Raw genomic sequence first — 25,396 nt, 5'->3', positions numbered from 1 at the left:
CGGTTGATTTTGGCATTTATTGAAGAGTTCTGTTGTCTAAATAAAACCATATCGGAGAATAAACCGCTATCGAGCAAAATACAAATTGTGCAAATTCGTCAAAAGATTAGGGTGATATGACTGAAGATAAAAAATAAAAAAGTCAAAAATGAGAACCTTCTCCATTATAAAAGTCAAAAAAAAAACAACTGTCAAAATCGAAGAATATCGTACGATTTAAATAATTACAACTATTTTATTGTTATAACGATACTAATTGATGGATGTATAATCATTGTAATAGTACAAAACAACACGAGTCGATTACGACAAAAAAAAAACCACAGAATCCAAAGACAAATTCCTACAAAAAATCAACAGGTGAATGAAACGTAAAAAAAAAAAAAAACATTTTACGTCATCAGTTTTTGTTCAGCGTTAGAACGTCAAGGCGGGTCGTTTTCGAAACGATAAAAAAGTAAGATAAGACTAAGATTCGTAGTAAAGGGGTGTGTCCTGCCTTAGGAGCTCCGTATCTGGACCGCGATCGTTAAGGGTTAACTGTCATGCTCAAAAGTGTTCAACAATATTCAAGATTTTTTTTCATTATACTATATATATAAAAGCGAAATACCACTCACTGACTAATCACGAAATTTCAGAAACTATAACACCTACAAACTTGAAATTTAGGCAGGTAGGTTCCTTATAAGGTATACCTACCTAAGGGAGTAAATCGGGGGTTGGGAGTTTGTGTTATAAATTTCGCGCGGGTAAAATTACAGGTTCAGCTAGTACTATATACATAGCCACTAAGAGTGGACATTGATGATTGTATTATGATTACAATTTCCACGGTCGATTTGGACGCGTCTTTATGTGGGATTCATCCCATCGCGTCTTTATGACGCGTCTTTATATACTATCTGAAGTCTGGAGCACGTCTAAACCCACCAGAGATGTTGAAACTGCTCAAAAGATCGAGCGTCAAATAATCGCTTTAATTTAACGACTTTTCGACGTCTAATTTCGACGCAATTCTGCCACATGTGTATTCCACCAAATCACATTGGAGCAGCGTGGTGGAATATGCTCCAAACCTTCTCCTCAATGGGAGAGGAGGCATTAGCCCAGCAGTAGTAAAATTTACAGGCTGTGGCATGTTAATGTATGTAATGTATGTAGACAATCCACATCAACTTGATGGTAAGTAGTCACCATGGACATGGCATGGCATGGCATTATCATACCGCTTATGCGTTGCCATCCATGGAAACGAAGTCGTTATATCCTATGTGACTGTAATTACACTGACTTACTCATCCTTTAAACTGGAACAAATACAAATAGCTGTTTGGTGGCTGAATGATTGACGACCGTGACGTAGTTATACATTTAAAAAGTAATTAATGAGATATTATTATAAAAAAAAAGTGCGAAAGTAACTCCTTCTGTTCTTCGCGCTTAAACGCTGAACCGATTAAGATGAAATTTGACATGGAGATATTTTGAGTTCCGAGACAAGAGTACCTTTTAATAATTCACCCTCTCAAAGGTATAAAATGGGGGTGATTGGCTATAGGTAGTCTTAGAACTTATATGCAGGTTAAGCCACAGGTTCAGCTCGCTGTTATAAGTACTTAAGCGAATATCGCATTTTACCTTTTTACGATTGCGAATTTTTTAATAATAAATTAGTTCATAATAAATTATCTCAATAGGCCAATAAAGTTTGACCGAGATGAATTTCCAGCTCAGAACGTATAAATAAAACAACGCATAATTGTTTCAAGTTGCAATGAAATTCGAATTCGAAATTCAAAACAAAAAAATACATTTAGAACGAAAACAGAACGAAACCTTTTTTTCCCCCCACGTAACACTTATCCGACGAACTGTACAGCACACGTGCTTGCGTTTGCGCCGCCAGCGAGAATTTTTCTTCGAAAAATATTAAAAAGTGTACAATAGCATGTAATAATTAAAATGTGTCCAGACTGGCGCGCTATGTTATTAGATATAATGACGCTCGGGGCGAAACAGTTGGGAGTTGGTTAGGGGTTCCGGGTTGAACAATACAGTTTTATTTTTCCCTCATTGTGTCATTTTTATAGTTAAATAGTTTTCGCCCGCGTGTTATATCGCTTTAGATCATTTTCGCGTCATACCAAATGTCATCAAATTCGGTTTAGTAGTTTTGCCATCAAAGCGTAACAGACAAACAGTCAGACAGATTACATTCTCATTAATAATATCAGTATAGACTCGTTATTGTACGCTTTGCTCCGCGTTATATAGACGATAAAAAGCGTGACGTACTTGTTGTCCCAACATATATATTATAAACTTATTTGTATATGATTGAGATATATTTAATTTCAAATTTTGGAAAAGGGTAACTACCTACTGAGTTTCTTGTTAGGATCTGCACATGAAATCTTTGGTCCCGTGTCTGAACTCTCTCCGGTCGTTTCCGAATAACTTCTAATCAAATTATGAGGAACATACAATATATCAATTATGTACATAAGTAAATAACATATATCAACTCATTCAAAATATGTCTAAAGATTTTTATCGTTCAAAATAAATTTAGTTGCGGCAACTTTCAAACCGAATTAATTTAAATAATACCACCGAAAACGCCCGCATTTACGAAAGTTATAGTCACTAGCTATTATCTAATTGACAGACAAACATACATAGTAAAACAAACGGCAATAAACAATTATATAATTAACTTACAAAACATTCGTTAAATGTACTAAGATTTATGAGTGACAAAATTAAAAGATTGTTACGGGAAAATGAATCTTAATTCAATGTCATAAAGATCCCATCGTTACTTAAATATAATTAAATAATTATCATTAAAATGAACTTTAAATCGTTGTAATAAGGACGCTTATAAATCAGCATACAAATAACCAATTGAAAAGGACGTCCTTTTGATAAATACAAAGAAACATGACAGGTCAAGATGTATTGGTTACAGTTCTCATCAATTTTGACTAATATGATGAGGTATTTATACAACCTAAAGTAATCCTTATAACGTTGGATTAAATGCTAGATTAGCTTAACGTGACGTTAACCATGTTTGGCGTAATTTGATGATTATAGCGTTAATAATTCTGATTAATTGCGATTCATATTAACACCATATTTTTATAGCAACAGCATAATTTCTACATCAAAATAATAATATAATACAATTAAAGTGTACGCTAGAAAATTGTTTAATTGAAAAAACTTAACGCTGTGTATGACGTCACGTAAGTATCCACACCGATCTTTGAAAATTAAATGATTTTGACAGCCGTTGTCACAATTTGTTTTTTTTTTAATAAATATGACCAAAGTACCACATTCCTCTTCATATTTAATACTTAAATTTTATTAAAATTGTATATTTTATATTAAACGATAAATTAATAATAAAAAAATTAAACATAAATATTCAAAACATTTTTCTATCGCTTAAACATACTTGACCTGTTTCATTTTTGTTACGACGTACCATAGACAAGCGGAGACCGATTACAACACGCGATATAAAAAATGATCACAGTGTCCGTCTGTTCAAAGGAAACTCGGTTGTAATTTAACACCATCCGATACAAGTTTCTACGCGGGCGTAAAACGCCAAGGTCGATTTTCCTTTACAGTATCCGTTACTATGAATCTTTCTCGATTTCTACTTTCCAACGCGAAGGTCTTATAGGATTTGGGTAGGTTTCTTTATTTTAACAAACAGTTAAGCACGATTTGGAATTATTGTCAGAATAATTCATTAAAATATCATTGAAATATTTTTACGTAAAATTATTTAAAGTCTTGAGCATAAATGCAGCATTTAATATATACACATTTAAATGTATTAATTAAGATTTAAGTGTCTTCGAAAAAACGACAGAAAAAAAGTAAGCAATCTTTTAAAACATTCGATTCGAATACCGTTAAAAATTCAAAAAAAGAATTTGCAATTCCACATTAAATAAATGAATAATTCTCGGAATATTTATAATATAGCAGTTACTTTATTATCATTAAAGCGCTTTATCATTACTGTGTTTTAGCCTACACTTTAGTATCTAATCTATACGTCTAACACAAAGCAAGTAAGCGGACGATGGCGTTTAAAAAATTCACAGAAGCTAAATTGTAGGGGGATAGTTCTTTGCGTTGAATATTAAAGGACCTTGTATCACAACTGTCGAGGACTGACATTTGTTTTGACGTCAAGTTGAAGACTTTAACACGATACGATGATAAATAATCGACGACTTTTTTTCGCAAATAAGACCGTGGTTTTATTGTAAAGTTCATCAAATAAAGGGCAGTGCACAAATTATTTTATGGTAAGTCACGAGTCATCGAGAAATGTAGATCAACTGTATGAATTTTGACCGAAGATTCGGCTTCAAACTAGGCAATTAATTGCGTTTAGTGGTATCGATGGATGGTGGTATGTTCACAGCATGCTGGAGTTATATCCAATCCTTCTTCAGGGGGAATCATCAGCCTCTCAGTAAGACTTTAAGAATTACAGATTGTCACTTTAATTTATTTTATGTAATATCGGTATAAACCCTTTACGGTAAAAACCTTCAAGCCGAATTAAAAAGTGCACGATAGTGCAGTATTGCTGTTTAATTCTCTAACAACACAAGAAAAAGCGTAATTTCAATATCGTGTCGTACTGTATAAATTCAAAAATAAAATACTGATAACACGTGTCGGGAAAAAAATTCAACGCAACAATGACCCAAGTCATCGTTTCACGCCTTCAAAATAAAGAATAGTTATTGAAACTATTATCACGCCCGTACAGAAATAATTTCCCTTAAATTATGGTTCTGTGACATAATTTGAAAATATCTACTGAACTGTAATGATACAGCATTGTATTTTACGGTTGAATACAAAATGTGTTAAAGACACAGTTCTATGAAAAGTTTTATCTCTTGGATTGCTTTAAAAAGAGATATTATTTTGGAAAATAGTTCGACTTACCATCTTTAGGCGGACTTGCGCACTGTGGAGCGTAGGAACCTAAATGATAACCATACGTGTTCTGATGCATAGGAGGGAAGGGATACCCTAAAGACCTAGGGCTCGGAAACCCCGAGGCTTCATGAGGATTCTGTTGACCACCCGGACTCCCAAAATGGTGGGGATGTTGGTAACCACCTTTAAAAGGACCATATCCGTGTTGCTGTAACTCTATGAAAGCTGATTTAGAGGATACATTTGTTGGAGTTGAATTAGTGGAATTGGATATGTCATGTGGCGTTTGTGACCCCCCTAAATGGTGATGCTGGTGATCTAGCTCCTGGGTGGTCATGGCTGGTTGGGGGGTGGATGGGCCCCCTCCGTCCGAGGACTGAGGAGGCCCGAAGGGATCTGAGAAACTCAGGTTGCCGGATTTGGTGCTTGGGGATTGAATTCGGGTAATTTTGAGGGATTTCTGCCGCTCGTCTGGTATTTTGCCGCTTCGTTTGCCTGTTGGAAAAAATAAAAATACAGATTAATAAAATCGCTTCTAAATATAACAACATAATAAAAATATTCATGAGCTAAGAATATAGCTGAAATATTTATGATTTGTGTATAATAATTCACATACTCAAATAGCGTTGGCTCTTTCTTTTGGTCACTTAAAAATGGGGGCAACATGTGCAAGCACGCGAAAATTCTTACTTATACGAGCCCCTTTCTTAGAATTCAAGTTATAATTTAATACACTAAACTTCGTCATAATAACAACGCGTGGAACTAAAACAAATATACCGCGTTTATTTTTATATCTTTGCTTAATGAAAATAGTTTTTATATCCCAAAATAATTTAGGTCGTGACCCTTAATAAATGAAAATTAAAAAAAAAAAATACTCAAGTCCGAGCAATCATGAGTAACGGTAACAGATATAAACACCCACATAGGGTCAGTCGAGTTCAAAGTAAGTTTTGTGGAAAATAATTTGTGCGTCACGCTCAATTGAATCGATGGATCCGAAGAACTTGGATTTCGAAAATATTTTATTGACGCTAATGGTTATAGTACCGTCGTTTTTAATAAAGTTTAAAAAAAAAATCAAACTAAGCGTGATAGCTATAATGTTGCCAGAAATGATAAAAGCAACAAGGAAAATGAATTAAATTCAGTAAAGTTTTTAAAAAATAAATATTCAAGCTTTCGATCAAATTTAAGATTAAAGTATTCAATCTTAAACGAAGCGTCAAGGTAATAGAGCTGTTTGTCGCATAAAATCTGTAATTTCTAAGTTTCTTGCCGGTTCTTCTAGGTAGAATCTACATTGAGAACCAGTGGTAAGATTTAATTAAACACTGTAATATGACGATTCAAAGTTCTTATAAGTCTACTTGAATCGAGAATAAAAATAGTTAAAAATTTGTAAGCCGCAATATATAGATCCCATCTAAATTTGCTGTCTTTTTTGCTATTAATTTAATGTTCTGTTTTGTCAACAGTTTTTATCATAAACAACATTATGTCATCCTGGTTAATTTCAGATGGCTATTCTCATACGAGGCTAGCCAACTCTACAGAATAAGTTATAATGTACAAGTGTGTGTCAACATAAGTGTAATACTTATCCCCTGAATCTCATAACTGAATAAAATTCAGACGCAGCATAAACTTACGGGTTAAGAATATGCTGCATAATCTTGTAAGAACCATAGGTAAACCTATTTCAAACAATAAACGCGAATCGATATCAGTATAAGCTATTCTCGGTGGTCCGTGCTATCCTCACCAGCCAGAGTACCTCATTTAATTTTATTGCTTTTATTTCATTAGAAAAAACTAATTGGCTCTCGCCTCAAAACCATTCAAGGAACAATTTCTCACAAAACTAACGCGAGAAAAGTTAGCCCTTAGGATGATATTCCACCGAATAGCTCGAACTGGCAAAACGATGCACTTTTTACCATAGAACTATTTTATTTTTAATGGTTAGGCAAATGTGCTACCTGATAGTAAGTTGTCACCACCGCCTCAAAATACTGGCTCTGTAATAAATGTCAACCATTACTTTTATCGCCAATTGGTCAACGAATGGGAATTAAAATGTTATAATTCTTGTATTTCTTAATACTCTGGCTCACTCACCCTTGAAATTGGGACAGAACAATACTAAATATTGCTATTTAGTGGTAGAGTAGATGGTATCTACCCACACGAGCTCACAGAAAGCCACCAAGTAATAGCTGAACATATTATCACGGTAATGATTTCAATAGTAAGAGAACGTCAGTACATTGCAAGATTACTTGAACCAGCTCATTCGTCTCACTTTCGTCTCAGTTTATAGCATTGCAAAGCGATGCACAACCAGTGGACGACAATCCTCAAAGCAAATGACCCCAAGAATCGGTATAAAAACCCTTTTCGGCAAGCTCTTTGAGTTAATTACGACAGCATCCATCCCCTTCTATCTCAAAGCTATTTAAATGTATCTATCTTTGTTCATCATTGGTTTCTTTTTCAACATCTCGACGGCGCTTGTAAAAGGTCGGGTCAGATCGTTTTGTTATTTTTTTTTATGTTTGTTTGTGTTCGCGTTGATTGCTCATGCCAGTAATAATAATGTTTAGGGCCAGCTAATTGGTGTAAACTTTAATTGAAAATTATTACGAATTGGTTAGATGTCTTTGGCTGGATGAAGAGTCAATTTAGTATTTTTTTCGTATAAATCACTTTAATGTATCATCACCGCTTCACTTCCAATCATTTACTTCTAACAGATGATCTAGAAAAAGTTCAGTGTTGCCATTATAAATATATCCACATTAAAAATAAAACCGATCAAATAATGAATAACAAGGAAGACAATGATACAGTTAGAGATATGATACAGTTAGTTTCGATCTAATAAGCTATCAAAAAGATTATTAACCACGTAAGTTAAAAGATAAAATATTCCATTAGGACCTAAGCCATTTTAATTACAGACAATTAAAAAAAAAAACAACAACAAATATGACAATTTAAAATTCCAATGACCCTAAACTAGACAGCATTTATAATCATAAAATGCTTCCTTAGACAATAAAAACTGGTCGAACCTAGGATTAGTTTAATTGCTCTTAAGTACTAACGACTGATGAATTTATAATTACGAAGGAAAAATAAAAAATACGTCCAGAAACCGGCTTCAGTCGACGTTTAACCTGCATATTGACCCTCATGACATTTGCCACCCTTACAATGAATTACAGGAATCGAGTATAAATATTAATATGGCAAGACAAAGCAAATTCTAATACAAGTTACGATGGGGAATATTAAACCTATTAATTAGGATGTTTAGAAGTTTCTAGCGATTACAGTTCAAGTAATATTAAACTACCGAAACTGTACCGACGTATCGCTTCAAGTTTATAAGTAGGTTTAAGCATATAGTTTATATATTTAAAAAAAAATACGGATTTAGAGCAATATTGTAATCGGTAGAAAAAAAACTCTACTCAAAAATATTTTAACGACGAAGTTAAATAAAATGAATTAAAATATTTAAAAAGGCTGTCATTGGTTCGCAACGGAAATCACAGATAGACTTTTTAAATTTGTTCCTAAATTAAATATCAAGGAATATTATAATGACATTCAAAAGCAGAACAGTACCTAACTGGGTTAAGTTAAATAAAAGAAAGCTATTCTAGAGTAGGCTATACCTCAGAGAAGAATTAGATCAATTGTATCTCTAGAAATATTACTGATTCCAAATATTCTTTTAAAAATAGATAGCTGTTCTATAACGTAAGGTATAATATGTTTATTAGCAAAAGTATTGGTCTGGTTTTAGTGGTAAACATTGCCGAAACTCCAAGTAATATTACTTCGTATATTAATTTACTCGGTGGTAGAGTTTTGTGCAAGTACGGTAGGTAACCTACTCAGCAGATGTTCTACCGCCAAACAGCAATACTTGTATTGTTTTTGTTACGATTTGAGAGGTGAGTCAGCCACAACTACAGGCCCAAGAGACATAACATCTTAGCTCACAAGATTGGTGGCGCATAGGCAATGTAAGAAATATTTAATATCTCTTCGTAACTACCTACACTATAAAAAAAGTAATACCAAAAACATTGAAATAAATTTATGGGAATAATGTTTGGAATAAAGTATATTTTAATTTTGTGTTATCTATACAATTATGTTTAAATATATCTAATAAGCATATTTAATCCAGTATAAATTGAGCAAGTGAACCAAGACGAAGGAATCATGGGAAAGAAGGCACCCTATAAATAATTGGTGACCATAAAATGCCATCAAATATTCATTGCATCGTTTCAACGCTTCAGTGGCTGGGATTTTGAATGCGAAACGTACTTAGTTTGATTTATCGTTTATTTTAATTTTGTCTCTGTTTATAACTTTCTTATTACAAATCGTATTAATTACATTACAGAATTAAAATATATATCTCTCTTTCTATAGACATGAAGTGCGAAAGGGACAGCAAGTGTCTAAGCGTAACATAGTATATCAAAACTTTACAAATGTTCTTAGTTTCTATTTATATTGGGCCAAACAACAATACATTAAGTACTAAGATTTATATTTACAATCAAAACAAAATATAGATAACAAAAATATGGCCTCTTTTATTGGACCAGGAAATTGTCATATTTTGACAGATGACAGATAACAGATGAGCAATCAATAAACTATGCAAGTACGATAAAAAGATTTAATCACGAAGTGAGTTAATGTGACATCAATATATCGATTGAAAAAGTATTAATCAATACAGATAATAAAATGTTATTTTCGTTACTAATTAGTTCGCGTGGTAGTTTTACGATTTAAAATCGTAGATTCGTTACGGTATCTATGCATATTATAGCTTACAACTGAGCGGTGTTTTTGATAATTTTATACGATTCGATTTTATAATCGTTCAATATAAATATCTTTTTCGTTCGCGGCCTTGTATTAAAAAGGGTATGAACTCAAACTTCGAAAAGTCGTTTTGATATTTTGTTTAATAGGCGTAGGAATTCCTTGTGATATTTATTTAAAACGGTACTATAAAGTATTTTTGTTGTGTTGATTTGAATTCTACATTCAGCTGTGAATAAAATGCCAGTGCTAAAAATGTTCATTAAAACTATTAACGATAAAAAAAATTGCGCGACATAAAAAGATTATTTTAAAATTTATTATTCCACTCTAAATCAAAATAGAACACCCTACCCTTTAAAAACCAATAACTCAATCAGTAATACAAAACATTTGTAATATTATATAGTTTCCCTAGTATTACAATTACATAATTTTACTGAGAAATTTTACGACTATGATGACAAAATTATTATTAAAATTGTTAGCAGAAAATATGCCTAGGCGAAACCTATCATTGTACAACAGTTGGAGACCTGTAATTACAAATTGCCACGTATTAATAAACACTTCGCGTGTCAATGGAAGCCATTTTGTGTTAGCTGTCATTATTATTGACAGTTGACAGTTATATCGTAATGGCGGCTACTTGTTGAACGCGGGAAATGTCATAACAGTCTTCAATTGAAAATTAAAATGTCCTTTTATCATGTAAACTTTCATAGGAAATTTTAAAGTTTAATATAACGTCTTTTTTCAACGATAAATTCTAAAAAAAAGTTGTAAAAACATATTACAATATGTACATTTGTTATTTATATAGTTTTAGATCGTTTAATGTTACAATCAAAACATTATCTTAACACAACCTTTGACAATTATCATATGCAGAATTAAAAAAAAAAAAAACAAATTAATTATTGCTAGAGTTTTTCCAATGTTAAGGGTTAAAAAGTATCTTACTACGGTTCGCAGCGCAATAGCTAATGAATCTTAAATTTCTAAGTACTTTTAACATGAATGATTCCAGCTCGTTTATTTTTATAAATGAACCTCGTTAGAAATGGCTAGCTGTTTAATAATGGATTCGACATTCTGGGCTATTTGATCTGAGCACCAAGCTACCCTGATACCAACTACTGATGTGTCAGACAGATCATAAAACCATCGGTTTTGTCTGATCACTTTCAAGAAACTTATGTGGAAATAGAAAGCATGTTTGTTTGTGCACTGATGCCTATAGTTCACATATGTGCTCTACAATGTTGATAGACAAATTTAAGAGTATGTAATCGCCTAGTCGTGACGGCATATGTTTCGCAAATTTTGCCTATAGATGTTGTCACTGTAAAGAATATGAATTATCCCAAATTTTGCAAATACGATATGACTTTTCCAAACTGTCTGCATCATACTGATCTACTTATAAAGTTTCATTGAAATTGAAAAATAATGCTATAAATAATGGTAAATTTTCTAAATAAGAATCTTTAATACGCGCCGATAAAATCTGTTTGAAATGGCTACTAATATATTTTGCCCTAATGACAGTCATACATTTTCCCTGTAGATCTTATTCGGGAGCAGGTCAGTTTTGGTTGGTTCGGATGGGTACTTACACCACTTATCACATCATCTAACGACAGACTCTATATCACTGTGTTCCAGTTTAAAAAGTAAATGCCCTATTGACTAGAAGGAAGAAACTTATTCTATAAAGTTAATCCAAAACAAGATGGCTGACATATATATAGAAAATTACGATGCATTTCTTCTGGAGTGATTATTAGATGAGATATGAACTTAAGGAAATACAAATTTAGTGGAAATTTTGAAAGTTAATGTGTCCTGACTACAGGAACAACGGCTTCCGAGGAGCCAGTGAGCCAGATAAATAACAGAAGAAGGTGTATAACGTTATAGATCCCATTGCCTTTACCCTACCAATACTGTAAGTATTGGTTTAAATTTATTGCAATACTAGTTTTTTATGGTGTCTATAGTCAATAATCATGGTTATTACAACATTGCCTTCTTTAAATAAATGCATTTTTTTCCAAAAAAATACCAAATCGTACAAGCGAGTTCGCAAAATGTAGAGATTATTAAAATACGCTAACAAAAGTCAAGACCCTTCAAGATCGTAATATTTCAAACGTGATGTTGATAATGCAATTAATTTATTCAATTACAAATAAGCAACGATACGAATACAAGACAAATATGGGCTTAAGTATGTCTGTACTATCTTGATTAATAGTTCCAAACGTTTGTGGCGACTGATACAGTGTGGATGTTTATTCATTGGCCATTAACACACTAAATTAGTATATGGTTGTTATTGTTATTAACAGTAAAACCTCTTTACGTTACGCTTCGTTTATTTTTTTCATAGGTCTAATTATTTTCTAACAAAAAAAAATATATCAATTTTAATTTGACTCTACAAGTTCAGAAACAATATCCTGTTTTTTTTAGCTGTGGCCATAAGCAATTCTAGAATACCTTAAATAACAGATGCATATCTTTATTGTTGTCAGATAAACATCTTTATAAAATATAAAATTAAAATAGATATACAGTACGAAGCTAAGAATCGATAAAAATACCTTAACATCATCATCTAACATGAATATTCTTATATAACAGCACAGTTAATAGAATAATTGGCGGTAAATTATCTCGAATCATTGCCATAACAAAAAAAAATACAATAATTTCTACAATATGACAGTAATATCCGAGGGACATATAAAAAAATAAACCTTATAGGTTTTCTTTAAGCAATATATAAATATTAAAAATTTTTAAATTATTTGTATGACTTTTGGTTTTAAAAAATGTTCTGGTATGTTTTATTTTTAAAATATATTTCGGCATTATGTCTTTAAGTCGTAGCCTTAAACTCAAAATTTGTTTGGAAGAACCTATCGTATTAATTATTACATATTTAATTTGTCATCAGAATAAATGTATTCCACATGTGAAATAGTTATATAAACATAAATTATTGCAATATTTATTTGGCTTCATCGTCTAATGAGACTTTAACTAACGAAATAACAAGAGAAAAATTTGAGAATTAGTTGTCTCAATCATGATAAGATAAATTCTAATCAAAGTTAATTATCAAAATATAGTAACACGTCTTTTAAATATATATTTTTCGGCAAGAAAAGATAAATTTAACTCTTAAACTTAAATTTTATTTGACTTTTTAATTGTTTTTAAATAAAAACTCCTTTGGCTGTATAGTAACATACACTTATTTTTTATAATTTTGTCTATCGAGAGTTCCAAGTTTAAACCTATAAAAATATAGGAAACTTGAGCTGTATCTTCGTAATGCTATTTATTATAACCTATTTAGGTACCGTCTGCTTATCTTTATCTAAACCCACCTGTAAATAAGTAACATAATTATAAGAAGCTCCATATACACTTAAACTAATGACCATTTATACAGCGTCTAAACGTTTTTTAATAAGATTAACCCCTTATTAACTTTTTACTATACTTTTTTACAAACGTTTAAAAATATAAACAAATTCAATAAGGAACTTCTTTGAACCAATGAAACAAAGTATTATTTGCGAATTGTTTTCTAGAACGTATTATCGTCGTAACGAAATGACAGCTGCCAGTCGCCATCTTAGATATTTTACGTCATATGATACACTTGTTTTTATTTGATAATGTCATTAAATAATTACATACATGGTTGCTTACCACCAAGTAATCAAGTTTTGTGCAAGTCCGCCTGATTAGGTACCACCCTTTCATTACATATTCTACCGTCAAACAGTAATACATAATTGTGTGATTAGAGCGTGAGTGAGCCAGTGTAACTACATGCAAAAGAGACATCAAATCTAAGTTCCAAAGGTCTGAATGTCAAATGGCCCATTTGCCAGTCTATTATATCAAAATTATTGTAAGTATGTCTAAAAAGGCTTGTTGTAAAGCTTTGTTGTAACTCGCCATTACGTTGTCCTGCGACTTATAATACACAGTTTCAACAGATCGCCATGACAAATCGTAAATTTAAAACAGGTCAACACCCACCGAGTTTTACTACATGAAATATAAATTTATGTAATATTTTTTTAATATTATTAATTATACTTATCACACCCCTTCAAGCTATTGAACACACTGTGCCGTAAGAAATATTAACCATTCCTTACATCGCCAATGCCAACCAACCATGGAAACCACTGTTATGTCCCTTGTGACTCTCGTTATACTGGCTCACTCACTCTTCAAACCGAAACAGACAATACTAGTATTACTGCTTTGCGGTACAATATACGATGACTGGGTGGAACCTCCCCAGACATATAAAGCCTTACCAGGTAAATATAACAAGTATATGTTAATCAAAAATATTTTGTAGTGCAATATATAGGAGAGTTTAACAAATTGCATGCAATATGTAAAACTAAAGTTTGTTTATATTTGATTGGAATAGGCTTTAGTATTATATAGCCCATCAAACATCACGACATCTTCATTTAGTCTATATTTTTTAATTTGGCATTTTGGTCTACTGTCGTGGCTTTCTGAGTAAGAGGAAATTAAAAAAAAAAACCGCGTCTTTTAGTCAAAGTCCTCGAAAACAGTGTCTCTGTTCATTAAAGTCAATTTAGTGTTGCCATTAATAAATATTTATTTACATTTATTAAGTTTGTCATGTTAATCATAATAATTAAAAATTGTTACGGTAGTCCTTATCTTATGTTCAATAATAATCTTCGGTTTTATCACTTTCGATGCAGCCGGCTTTAAGTTATTGCGACTTTTACGACTTAAGAGTATTAAGAAATTACAACATTATATTATTCAAGTTTTAACTTGAAAGGTGTATATTTGACTTAGGTATACTGCTGGATCACTTATTTTGTATAACCACGTGATATTTATTATTCACCAGCGTCATATATTAATCATCACATCTGTCGGGGAAATGATTGCCGTTTGCAAGAAGGTTCTAGAGTGGATACCGCAAATTGGCAAGCGTAGTTTTGACGCTCTGTGGCACGGTGGAGCGACGATATACAGAAGGTGGCTAGGAGAAACTGGATGAAAAGGGCCGAAGATCGGGCTCAGTGGCGCGCCTTGTGGAGGCCAATGTCCAGAAGTGGACTGATATAGGCTGATCGTGATGAGTTTCTTAGACCGTTAATGCATCGCTAACCATGGAAATTAAGTACATCCCTCGTGCCTGTTATTACACTGGCTCACTCACGTCAAACAACAATAATTATAGTATTTCTGTCTGCCACTTAAATTACTATGAGCGAATGGTACCCAAGCAGTTAATTGTGAATTTTATCGAACATAAGAATTAGACTCAAAGAATGATATTATATACGCTAAGTAACGATATTTGTGACCAAATTTCGAATCCAGTAGATTCACATAGCAAGATATACATATATAAAGCAAAAGTCCTCGTAAGATGGTACTAAAATTATATATTTTTGACTTTAATGTGACTTAAAATAACTATTTAAAACATCTTACTTAAAGTAAAATAAGTATATATGTGTTTTTAGTCGCATTAGCGATATTTACAGGAATAATGTCCCTAGACGATAAATAGGGAAACAATTGGGGAGGGATTACAGGGTTAACCGTCAAATGAAGATTTGAAAAAAGCCGGTCAGGATATCTCAGATCAGGTATTCAGGAGAACAGTGGAAAGTCACTGGATTCAGATGGCACAGAACTGAACTTATACTTAGTGAGTAGTAGTGAGTAGAGGGTGATAGATGAATAACCACTATATATATTAGACAGAGAAGACGTTATTAAACACGCCGTCGCCAATTCCACTAACATACAAACGCCGCCATCATTCAACGCCATCGTGTGACGTGACAATTGATATTATATTTTATACTATACGTGTTAATAAAATTATGTTTGTCTCTCTTTAACAACAATCATTTCATACTTTGAAAAGGCACTCTGTCTCGTTTATGAAAACAGAGTCATGTTAATATTATTTGATGTAAAGGCCTCTGTGTATGCCGTCGCTAGGCCTCCTTTTTCACTAGTCTATTCTGCTTCCATTTCAGCATGGTTTGGTCTTTTAACATTATCACCTAACATAGATTTCCTTGGGATGTTCCTTGAATACATGAATCATGAATTATTAACACAAGTTCAGAAGTTTGGTCGAAATCTTTGATGAAAGTCTACGTTTTCTCATCTCACCATACCTTCTTCTCTTCTACACATAAATAAGTATGTTTGTCTGTTTGCGTTCCTAAACAATCCGATTTTGACGAAACTTGGTTGATTTCTGCGTACTCGTGACACAATCAAACAAGATTTTTCATCCTATTTTTGTCCAATGAAGACATTTTATGTAGATACTTACAGTACCCGGATGTTTAGTAGTAGTTGTTGTAGTATTATTATTAGTAGGTACTGACAAATGTCTTGTTAACTTCAGATACTATTGAATCCGTTATGAAAAATAAACTAATATAATATACGACATAGAATGTTTCTTTTTAATTGACCAAATGTTTTATTAAAAAGAAGAGTAGATAACAAAAATAATTTTATGTGTGAATCGAATCTGTGAGTTATCTATAATCTTAGATAGATAAAAGATTGCACTATCATTTCCGCCGGTCTATCTAATATTTAGTTCTAGGCTAATATCTTAAATCAGAAACTAGTTCGACATCCGTTGTCATATATATGTATATATTATGGGAATAGAAAGTTACATTTAAGTAGGTGGACTGTCTCACGGTAAGTGGACTATTTTTATTTTTTTTATTTCAACGATGCCACTCGACGGTAGCGACGCATTTGACAGAATGTCAATACATTCGTTAAATACGTGGAACGAAAAGACGGCGATCGAAAATGTTGGAACGCAAGAAGGAATCAGAACGTTCAACTATCGTTGTTGGCATTCGGCAATAAATACTCATTCAACGGAACGTTATCCAGAGTGATGGACCTTAGGAAAAATGGTTATATAGATATGCTTAGAAGGAATGTTACATGTGAGATGACGTCCAACAGAGAAGTATGGAAGAAGAAGACATGCTGCGCCGCCCTCAAGTAAAATCGGGATAAGGGCAGGAGGATAATGATGATACCTTAAGAAAAATGGCGCCTGTCATGTTACAGAACTGATGCCACATTCGAAGAACATTCTGATTGAACTGCAAATTTATAAATAAATAAAAATGACATACCCACTTTAATTACAGATAAAAACATCCTAAAGAATTCAATCTTGTAAAATTATATTCTAAATTCAAATCGAATTTGGAATCGTTTAATAGGAATCACAGACAACGATGATGTAGACTATGACGTCACCGGAACTCTTAACTGACGGACTACGAGCTATATTGTAATACCCTTCATAGACGTTGGTCAGTAATTGTCGTTATATTTTTAGTGTAGGAAGTAATTGTCGTGTCTATGGTAGGAATGCAAGCTAGTGAAGTTGATGGTCAGTGGTAGAAAGCCTATACATATTGCCGTCATTGGTCATTCCTTTAACAAAAATGCTATCAATCAATTAGGATGTTTATTTTTTATGTATGTTCTAGCATAAGTCATAATTTGATTTGCAAAATCTATTTTGTGTTCGAAAGAGGTTTATTTCGAATTCCATTTAAATTTCGTAGAGATCTGATGATGAGTTTCGGAGCCAGAGAACGGAACTCTTCAATTAATTCTAGCAAGTCAACCGCGATTGCTACTGTGTATATGCTATAGAAGACCGTTTTTTTTTTTTTTGTTAAAACGTTTTGATGTAATATTATTCTGCCAATTATACTAGCTGCTGTTTAACATATTAGTGAGTACCTATTGGTACAATTTTATTGTATTCAGCGTTAGCAACATATTGCCATTAAATTAAGTGCTTTTGCCGTTTCTTCTCGCTGGAGGCTGCTTACCAAAATTTTAGTAGAGTTTAAATATTGACGATTTAAAAATACTTTAATGTAAAGTTCACTTGAATAAAATACTTACATTTAATTTGATTTGCTATCTGTCGTTGGTTGAAATGTTACAAGTTTTCGATTATTATTTATTTATTTAAGTAAAGTCAAATGATATCACTTGTTATAAGAGAGATTATCTCGCTCGCGTGAGATAGCGATCAAAAATATCTTCGCAGACGGACAAGAAAAAAACTTACAGTCATTAAGTTTTATAGTAGTGTCTCCCCTTTGCTAGTAAAATGTGAAATTCTTACTAAAAACTTCCAACGGTTGTAAGGGGACCGTCCAATCATGTTTCGTAAAAAAAAAAATTCACTTTAAAACCGATATTTTAATTAAGATTTTTTGTCATCAAACTATGCGGACATATTTGTCGCACACATTTTGTATCTGTATAGGCCTACGTGTCCATCGTTTTTTTTTTTTTTAATTATTTGAGTTATAAACAAAAATAATAATCGATATACTTGCAGTATGATTTAATAACAGTTCACACAAGTTCAGATATTTTATTTAAAATGAGTATCTAGTTTATAATAAATTATACTAGTGAACGCTTATTGGTTGAAATTCGACTAGCATTCGTTGCTATCAAAAATATAAGATAGGTACATTGATTCGTAAGATAATAAAAATAAGGCTCAATTCGACGACACCTTGTCACCATTACAATAAAAAAAAAGCGTGCTTGATTTTTGACTTTGACATGTAGGTAATCTATTCATGTTTTATATTTAAATACGTGTGTGTTTAGACACGGTAGTTTGTGAGTAATGATTTATCTTTTAATTTATTCCTAATTCATTATATAAAATATTAGTCCACATTCCTTCTCTATGTACATTTTATCTGTGTCAAATTTTATATTCGTACAAATGGGTAAAAATGTTTTGTTTCACGTATTAATACTTATATAGATAAACATAACTTATAACAAATCACATATTAATGTGTAATAAAAATATAGACATACATTTAAATTAAGAACTCTTTTTTTTTAATTACATGTGTTAGTAACGTTTATTATTTAAGATAATACTTAAGAACGCATTTATTTTAATTAAAAGCAACGATCGTGAAAGGTACAGCCGAATGAATAGATTGAAACTATTTAAAAAACTGGACGTGTAATTTGTTGGATTCGCTGTAACTGTTGTTTTTTTTTTTACTTTTTGTAGGAAACAAGAGAAAGCGTACAAATCAAACATTAATTTGATAATTAAAAATTTTACGGTACGAATACGATTTTTTTTTTTTATTATTTTAACAAGCATTAATCATTTGTTCAATAAACAAAAATAAACGGTTTTAGTGTTAATGATTTGTATTTTTAAATTTATGTCCTATTTGAAGTTTAATAGTTATTTTCTATAGAACACCTAGTTATGACATTAGCGTCCTGTCGACGTCAACTTGACCGCTATCTTGTAGCGGTACAAGATACATCAAACATGGCAGTTTATAATTATTATTACACTAGAACTAATAGCACAACGCAGTGCATTGTATTATTTCCGATTGAGATATCTTATAAGTAATGAAAACGTAATGGCGTCGGATCGTTTAATTGTTTATGAATTATTAAATATATTGTTTTTTTTTTTAAATGTTTAAGTGGTTGCGGCTGTCTACTATAGAGCTCAACGTGCGGATGCCCTAAGAATCGAGAATGGTAATCGTTGTGATTTACTATTAAAGAAATTTCCGAATAATGGCGTCGAGTTTACCTGCATTAAGCAAAGCAGCAAAATTTTTTTTTTAATTAAGGCAACACAGTACTCTAACCTCAAATAAGACATGAGAGAGGTTCTTATATATAAGAATGTCAATCTGCTTCTGAACAGACTTTGACTCCATTTGAACGATCACCATGTAATTGGGACTGTATCTCGCATCTAAAGGGACATTTTAACTTCAATGCCGATAAACCGATTGCCATGACAATTACTAGTAACAAACGATCAAAGCAATATATATAATGATTTTTTTTATTATGTTATAGACTAGCCGACAAGCATAAGGACCACCTGATGGTTAATGGTCACCGCCCATCAAAGACAATGGCGCTGTAAGAAATATTAATCATCCCTTACATCACCAATGCGAAAACCAACCTTGGGAACTAAGATGTTATGTCCCCTGTGCCTGTAGTTACACTGACTCACAGACCCTTCAAACCGGCACACAACAATACTGAGTACTGTTGTTTGGCGGTAGAATATCCGATGTGTGGGTGGTATCTATCCAGACGGGCTTGCACAAAGCCCTACTAAGTAATGAAAAATTTTGACAAATGTCACCATTGCTTATTTGGTACCTAGATGGACTTGAGACATTTCAACTAACTTGTAATAGTATCGATACGATTCCGGCTCTTCCTCAACTTAATCGTAACTGAAGAACAATTCTAATTATTTATATCGGCCGAACCGCAATATGCTCGTGGTTGTACAAGTACTCGGCTGAACGACATCGATACTTTTCGATTCGATTGCGATGAACTGTCAGTTTACTGTCTGTCAGTTATTAGAATTCGGGCCCTGTAACGCAGGGAAAATAATGCCTATATTTTGAGTTTATATGACGTATGTATTAAATTTTAATCACAGCTATATACACAGTTCGTCTCAGATAGAAATGTTTTTTTTTTGTAATTGTCAAATACAATTTGCGGTCTGCCTGCTTCGTAGCTTCGAAATAGTTTTATAAAATAAATGTAAGTAAAATTTTTATTTCTCATGAAACGTATGGTGGTATGTTTTTTATTTTTAGATAAATATTTGATACGATGTACATTTTTTTATCGTTTCAATTATTTTTTTTTTTATTTCTGATAAACTATTCGATACGATAGGTATTTTTTCATCCTGTTAAATGGCATCGAACGGTGACAAAAAAAATAATGTTTGATACTTGCCGCTTTTAATCATTAAATGTAAAACGTTACAAATGTGGTAATATTTGTTTGTAATATTTCGAAAGTATCAAGATGATTTCTTAATCTTTGCTCACTATAATTGTCCAAATAACGCACTCTTTAATTGAATTATGTTCAACATAATATATAAGACCTTAGAACATTTTAATTAAATTTTAAAATATAAACTGGTTTTTTATCTAAATTTCAAAGAATTAAAACAGGAATAGATCAAAAACTTCTAACGATATATAGCTACCACATAGTACCACCACTTATTTCCTTGTTACGGTCTTTCAAAGAAACACGTACGTATTTTATAGATTTTATTTGAAAAAGAAATTCGAGGCACGCCAAGAAGGTTGTTCAAAGAATATTTTTACTCTGAAATTGCCTTTAGATATGTCCCATATACGAATATACTTTTGAACACTAGAATATTTTAAATATTAAACACAATTTAAGGCTGAAATACAGAAAGCAATTTGGTAAGTGTTTTATATTAAAAAAAGGTATTTTTTACGTTTTGTGCCCTTTTTTATTAAATACTTTAAATACAATGTTTTTCTCAATGGCGGTTAAAAAAATACTTTTATGTCTATGGTTTGTTTCAATATCCTGTTAATACCCAGAATTGTTAAATTTCGTCTTTATAATTATTTAAAAAAAAATTGTCTGTCTAATTCATTTTACGGAGTCACTTTGAACATTTCTTTCACTTAATAATGAATTGTTTGGTTATATAAATATATTGCGTCGCTTCGAAAAGCTTAAAGAGTTAGAATAATTCAAATAGAAATAAGAAGACGAATAAGAAATCTTTAATTTTGGTAATGGCAATATATACTAAAATTTATATATGCAATAAATATATATTAACATTTAATTCTAAGTTTATTAAATTCTAAGGAGACGCTAATGCATGTTACTTAACAAAATAAAATTTAACATTCTTACTAAATTAACAGTCCGCATATATCCCACAGCTTAACGAAAGCCTCCTCCCCTTTTTAGAAAAGAGATGTTATTTCAGTATAAGTTGATAGATATCTAAACATGTGGCAGAATAATATTTTCCTTTACCAAGAGATTGATAATTGTAAATAAAAAAATAAACTCATCAAACTTCGAAGACGTTTAAACTATTCTATCCACTAAGCCATCACGATTATCTTGAATGAAATTGTTATCTAATATCAACTTTTTATCAATCGAAACAATTACTTACAATTAACTTATTTAAAACAAACATACTTCGAAGCGTCTATATATTTTTTTAATTCCTTTTATATAACGTAATCAATCTCTATTTAGCGCCTTTACGCATAAAAACATACAGCCACGCAACGTACATACCATTTAATCGTTCATAAAACTCATAAATCACTTACAAAAATATATTGCACGCGCCATTTTCTTTTTTATATCAGTATGTATGTAGCGAAATTAATAATTCTCTTAACGATATAGAGGAGTTTCATGGATAACCATGTAGGGCTGCGCCCTCGGCAATTACTCCTGTTCGAAACGAGAGACCGCGATTTAATAGTCTATTTGAACTATTACTTTTAAAAATATTAATATGATATATTGTTTACTAAATATCTTGCACCTTTGACTCATTTAATTTCGAATCATTTAAAAAAAATGTTTCATCGTTCTATTTATGAAATGTATATTTTTGACAATCAATAAGCAAGTGCAAACACTTCTATATTGAATAAAGATTTTTGACTTTGACTTTGACTATCAAAAGACGCAACCTCGGCAATTTTTCCCGCTCTTTTTTTATTATAGAACACGATTATATATAAAGGTGCCTAGTTTTTTTTTTTCATATATAGGCAAATATCCTGTATGTAATGTCACATAAAATATATTTAACACGTATTATGTCCTATAATCAAAAGTATATAAAGATACTAATTAATTATTTCGTTTTATTCTATTTCGAGTATAAATTAATCAAAAACCAAATATTTTTATTTATTAGGTTCCCCATTTTATTTTACAACGGCTTAATTTTAGGTATGTCAGAATATGATTTTTTCAAAGAAGGTCTATTCAATTCTAGAACTACTTAGAAAATAATCAAAAATATGTTTAAGTAATATATTGTCCGTCTATAAATATGTATTTCAACAAAGTACAAGAAATATCTTTCGATTTTTTGATATGGATATGTTCTCATTATTTGAAAAACGAATAATTAAAAAAATACTTCTAGAAGTAATCTTTTACTTGAGATTTTAATACAAATATAAAAAAGGCTAATTTAGTTTATTTATAACGGGGAAAATCTTTTACACTTATTTGAGGACGAATTAAAATTTTCATAACAGTGTAGACCGCTATACGAAAGTGATGTTCGAATATAAGTACGTTTAGGAGGCTAGGGGACATAACGTAGGTCAATTCCGATGAATAAAATATGATGTTTATCGATTTGTCGAAACCCAACACTTTAGTAAAACTTGTGTTTATGATATAATTGCTGTAATGAAATCGTTTTAGATTACAAAATTCGTAACAGTTCAAACTTTGTTTATATGATTAACGATAAAATCGAATAAATATACAATGATTTCGTATTTATTCGAATTTCAAATTTTTGGCGGTTCAATTTTTACGATCCTTTGTCATTTTTATTTTTTTTTAAGAATTGTTCTAGAACGTAAGATATACAAATAAAAGGTAAAACGTTTTTATGCCACATTAGCGTTTTATTAAATATTAATAATCTTTATGAGGAAAATTATTCTTTATCGAGATGTTAAGTAAAAAAGGTTTTTTTTTAATGGATTTGGCAAAGGTTGCCGATGAACAGACCGGATTGTATTAGCAGGTTAATTCACCAGATGGCTTGAATTTGTTGTGAAGCTCTAACATGTTCTCCTTTTTGTATTTTTTTTTTTACCTTTTTTAGACCAAAGGTACAATAGTGATAGTTTTATTAAGGAATTGTATTTTAGCCAATATCTTTTGTTTCCTGTTAGACATTTTTCTAATACAATTTTTTAATAAGAATATAACTTTAATAAATTCATGATATTTTTTTAAGCTTCTAAATTAATGTGTAAAAAAAACATATTCAACTCTGTGTCTCTATTTGAATAAGCTAGAACATTTAACAGTCACAAGTATTCCTTATTCAAATTATGTTATAAGTTCGGTCAATAAATTAATTTTACTTTTTTATCTACACTCTCTGCATTTATAAACTTTGTCAGAAATGTTATCTTTTACAAATAAATTATTTTATTATTTCTAATATACGTATTTAATAATATGTAGGCACAATATCATTGTCTGCATGTCAAATATGTATCCAAACTTAAACCGCCATTATTTTTTTGTTCCAATTGGAATTAACTGTTAGTATAATTTTTGGAAGTATCTAATACTATCGATTGTTGTATTTGAGTAAAAATTGCTTATATTTAAACATCACATTGTGCTTAAACGCTATAATTATAGAAATAACGCTAATTCTCACAAATAGCTGTCCTTTGCTTAATGGAAGTAAAAAAAAACTTACGGTTTCGAAGTTACTTTAAATTGCAGTACACAGCATCACTATCACAATATCGAAGACGCACAGATAGTTCAATTTAAAAAAAAAAAACACTTGTCTATACACTTATTCGTGAAAATATTTTTAGTTTGATAATTAAATTTATGATCGACAAAAGAAGTCGGATTATTAACGGCACTGTGCGTGAAATCAAAATTATGATTGTCGGTAATTAGACAGAACGGGACAGAAATATAATTACAGATTAATTAACGATCCATAAATAATTTCGCAATTATAGAACACGTGGCATAATTTTTTTTTTTTTTAGTTTCGCGCAACTCGTTTCGCCGCGGTCCCTGGTATCACGTCCCTGATGTCATTTTTAATCACAAACACAATTTTCGGTCCTCAGTCAATAACGATCGCAGTCTAATCGGTGATCATTTTAAAAATCGCAATCAGAAATCACTGACTATCACCGCACACTAAACTCGAATGATAACAGTGATCAACTTTCGAAAAAACAGAAACGTCACTAGGGAAAAAAACACCGAACGCACACAAGCACAAAGTGTCCAATTAAAGATAATGTTTGAAGATATTTTAATAGCGCACCCCTCCGAAGTAATCCGACACAACCAACTCCTGTTGAATTTAAACACTTAATGATCGGTTGAAGGAAATTGTCCGAGAAACGAACGGCCCAATGTATGCCCCTCTCTTTCTAATTAGTACGGATCTATACCGCTTGTATGGGCTCCGTGGCGCTAGTGACGCTCAGGGGGAGCGGCCTGTTTGAAGGTGGAACGTTATTCGGGCGGGGCTTGGCTGTGATTGGTGGTTTGGAATGGCGCGATTTTTTTCGTTTGTACGTGCAGAGCGTTCGGGTTGGTGACGCGGGATCGATCGACGGCGCCTGGGTTGCCATTATATTTTTTTATGGGTATTTTTTGGCGGTGCTCTGTGCTTTAGTAACCTGTTATACTGACCACGCCCAGCTGGCTCGTAGAACGTGCAGAGAGACGGCTATCAATCCAGACTCCGGCCGTAGGCTTTTATATTTTTTTTTAACAAAGTGTTTTTTTTTTTCGTGACGGTGTCTTTGATTCTGTGGAG

General features: G+C 31.8%; 1 protein-coding gene across 3 annotated transcripts in view; it reads right to left on the bottom strand.

Moving 5' to 3' along the window:
• The window catches only part of LOC125074367 (homeotic protein distal-less), a 99,646-nt gene extending 74,724 nt beyond the window's left edge, over window positions 1-24,922 (bottom strand). For all 3 annotated transcript variants that reach the window (XM_047685674.1, XM_047685671.1, XM_047685672.1), the window contains exons 1-2: window positions 24,302-24,922; window positions 4,996-5,484 (exon numbers count right to left, since the gene is read on the bottom strand). In XM_047685674.1, coding sequence (XP_047541630.1) covers window positions 4,996-5,326 — 331 coding nt within the window. In that variant the 5' untranslated portion in view covers window positions 5,327-5,484; window positions 24,302-24,922. The remainder of the gene's footprint in view (window positions 1-4,995; window positions 5,485-24,301) is intronic.
• Window positions 24,923-25,396: the final 474 nt, after the last annotated feature.

The sequence above is a fragment of the Vanessa atalanta genome, chromosome 27, assembly GCF_905147765.1.
Source record: "Vanessa atalanta chromosome 27, ilVanAtal1.2, whole genome shotgun sequence".
Lineage (NCBI taxonomy): Eukaryota > Metazoa > Arthropoda > Insecta > Lepidoptera > Nymphalidae > Vanessa > Vanessa atalanta.
Note: the sequence above shows the minus strand (reverse complement) of the source record. Positions and strands in the feature narration are given on the sequence as shown.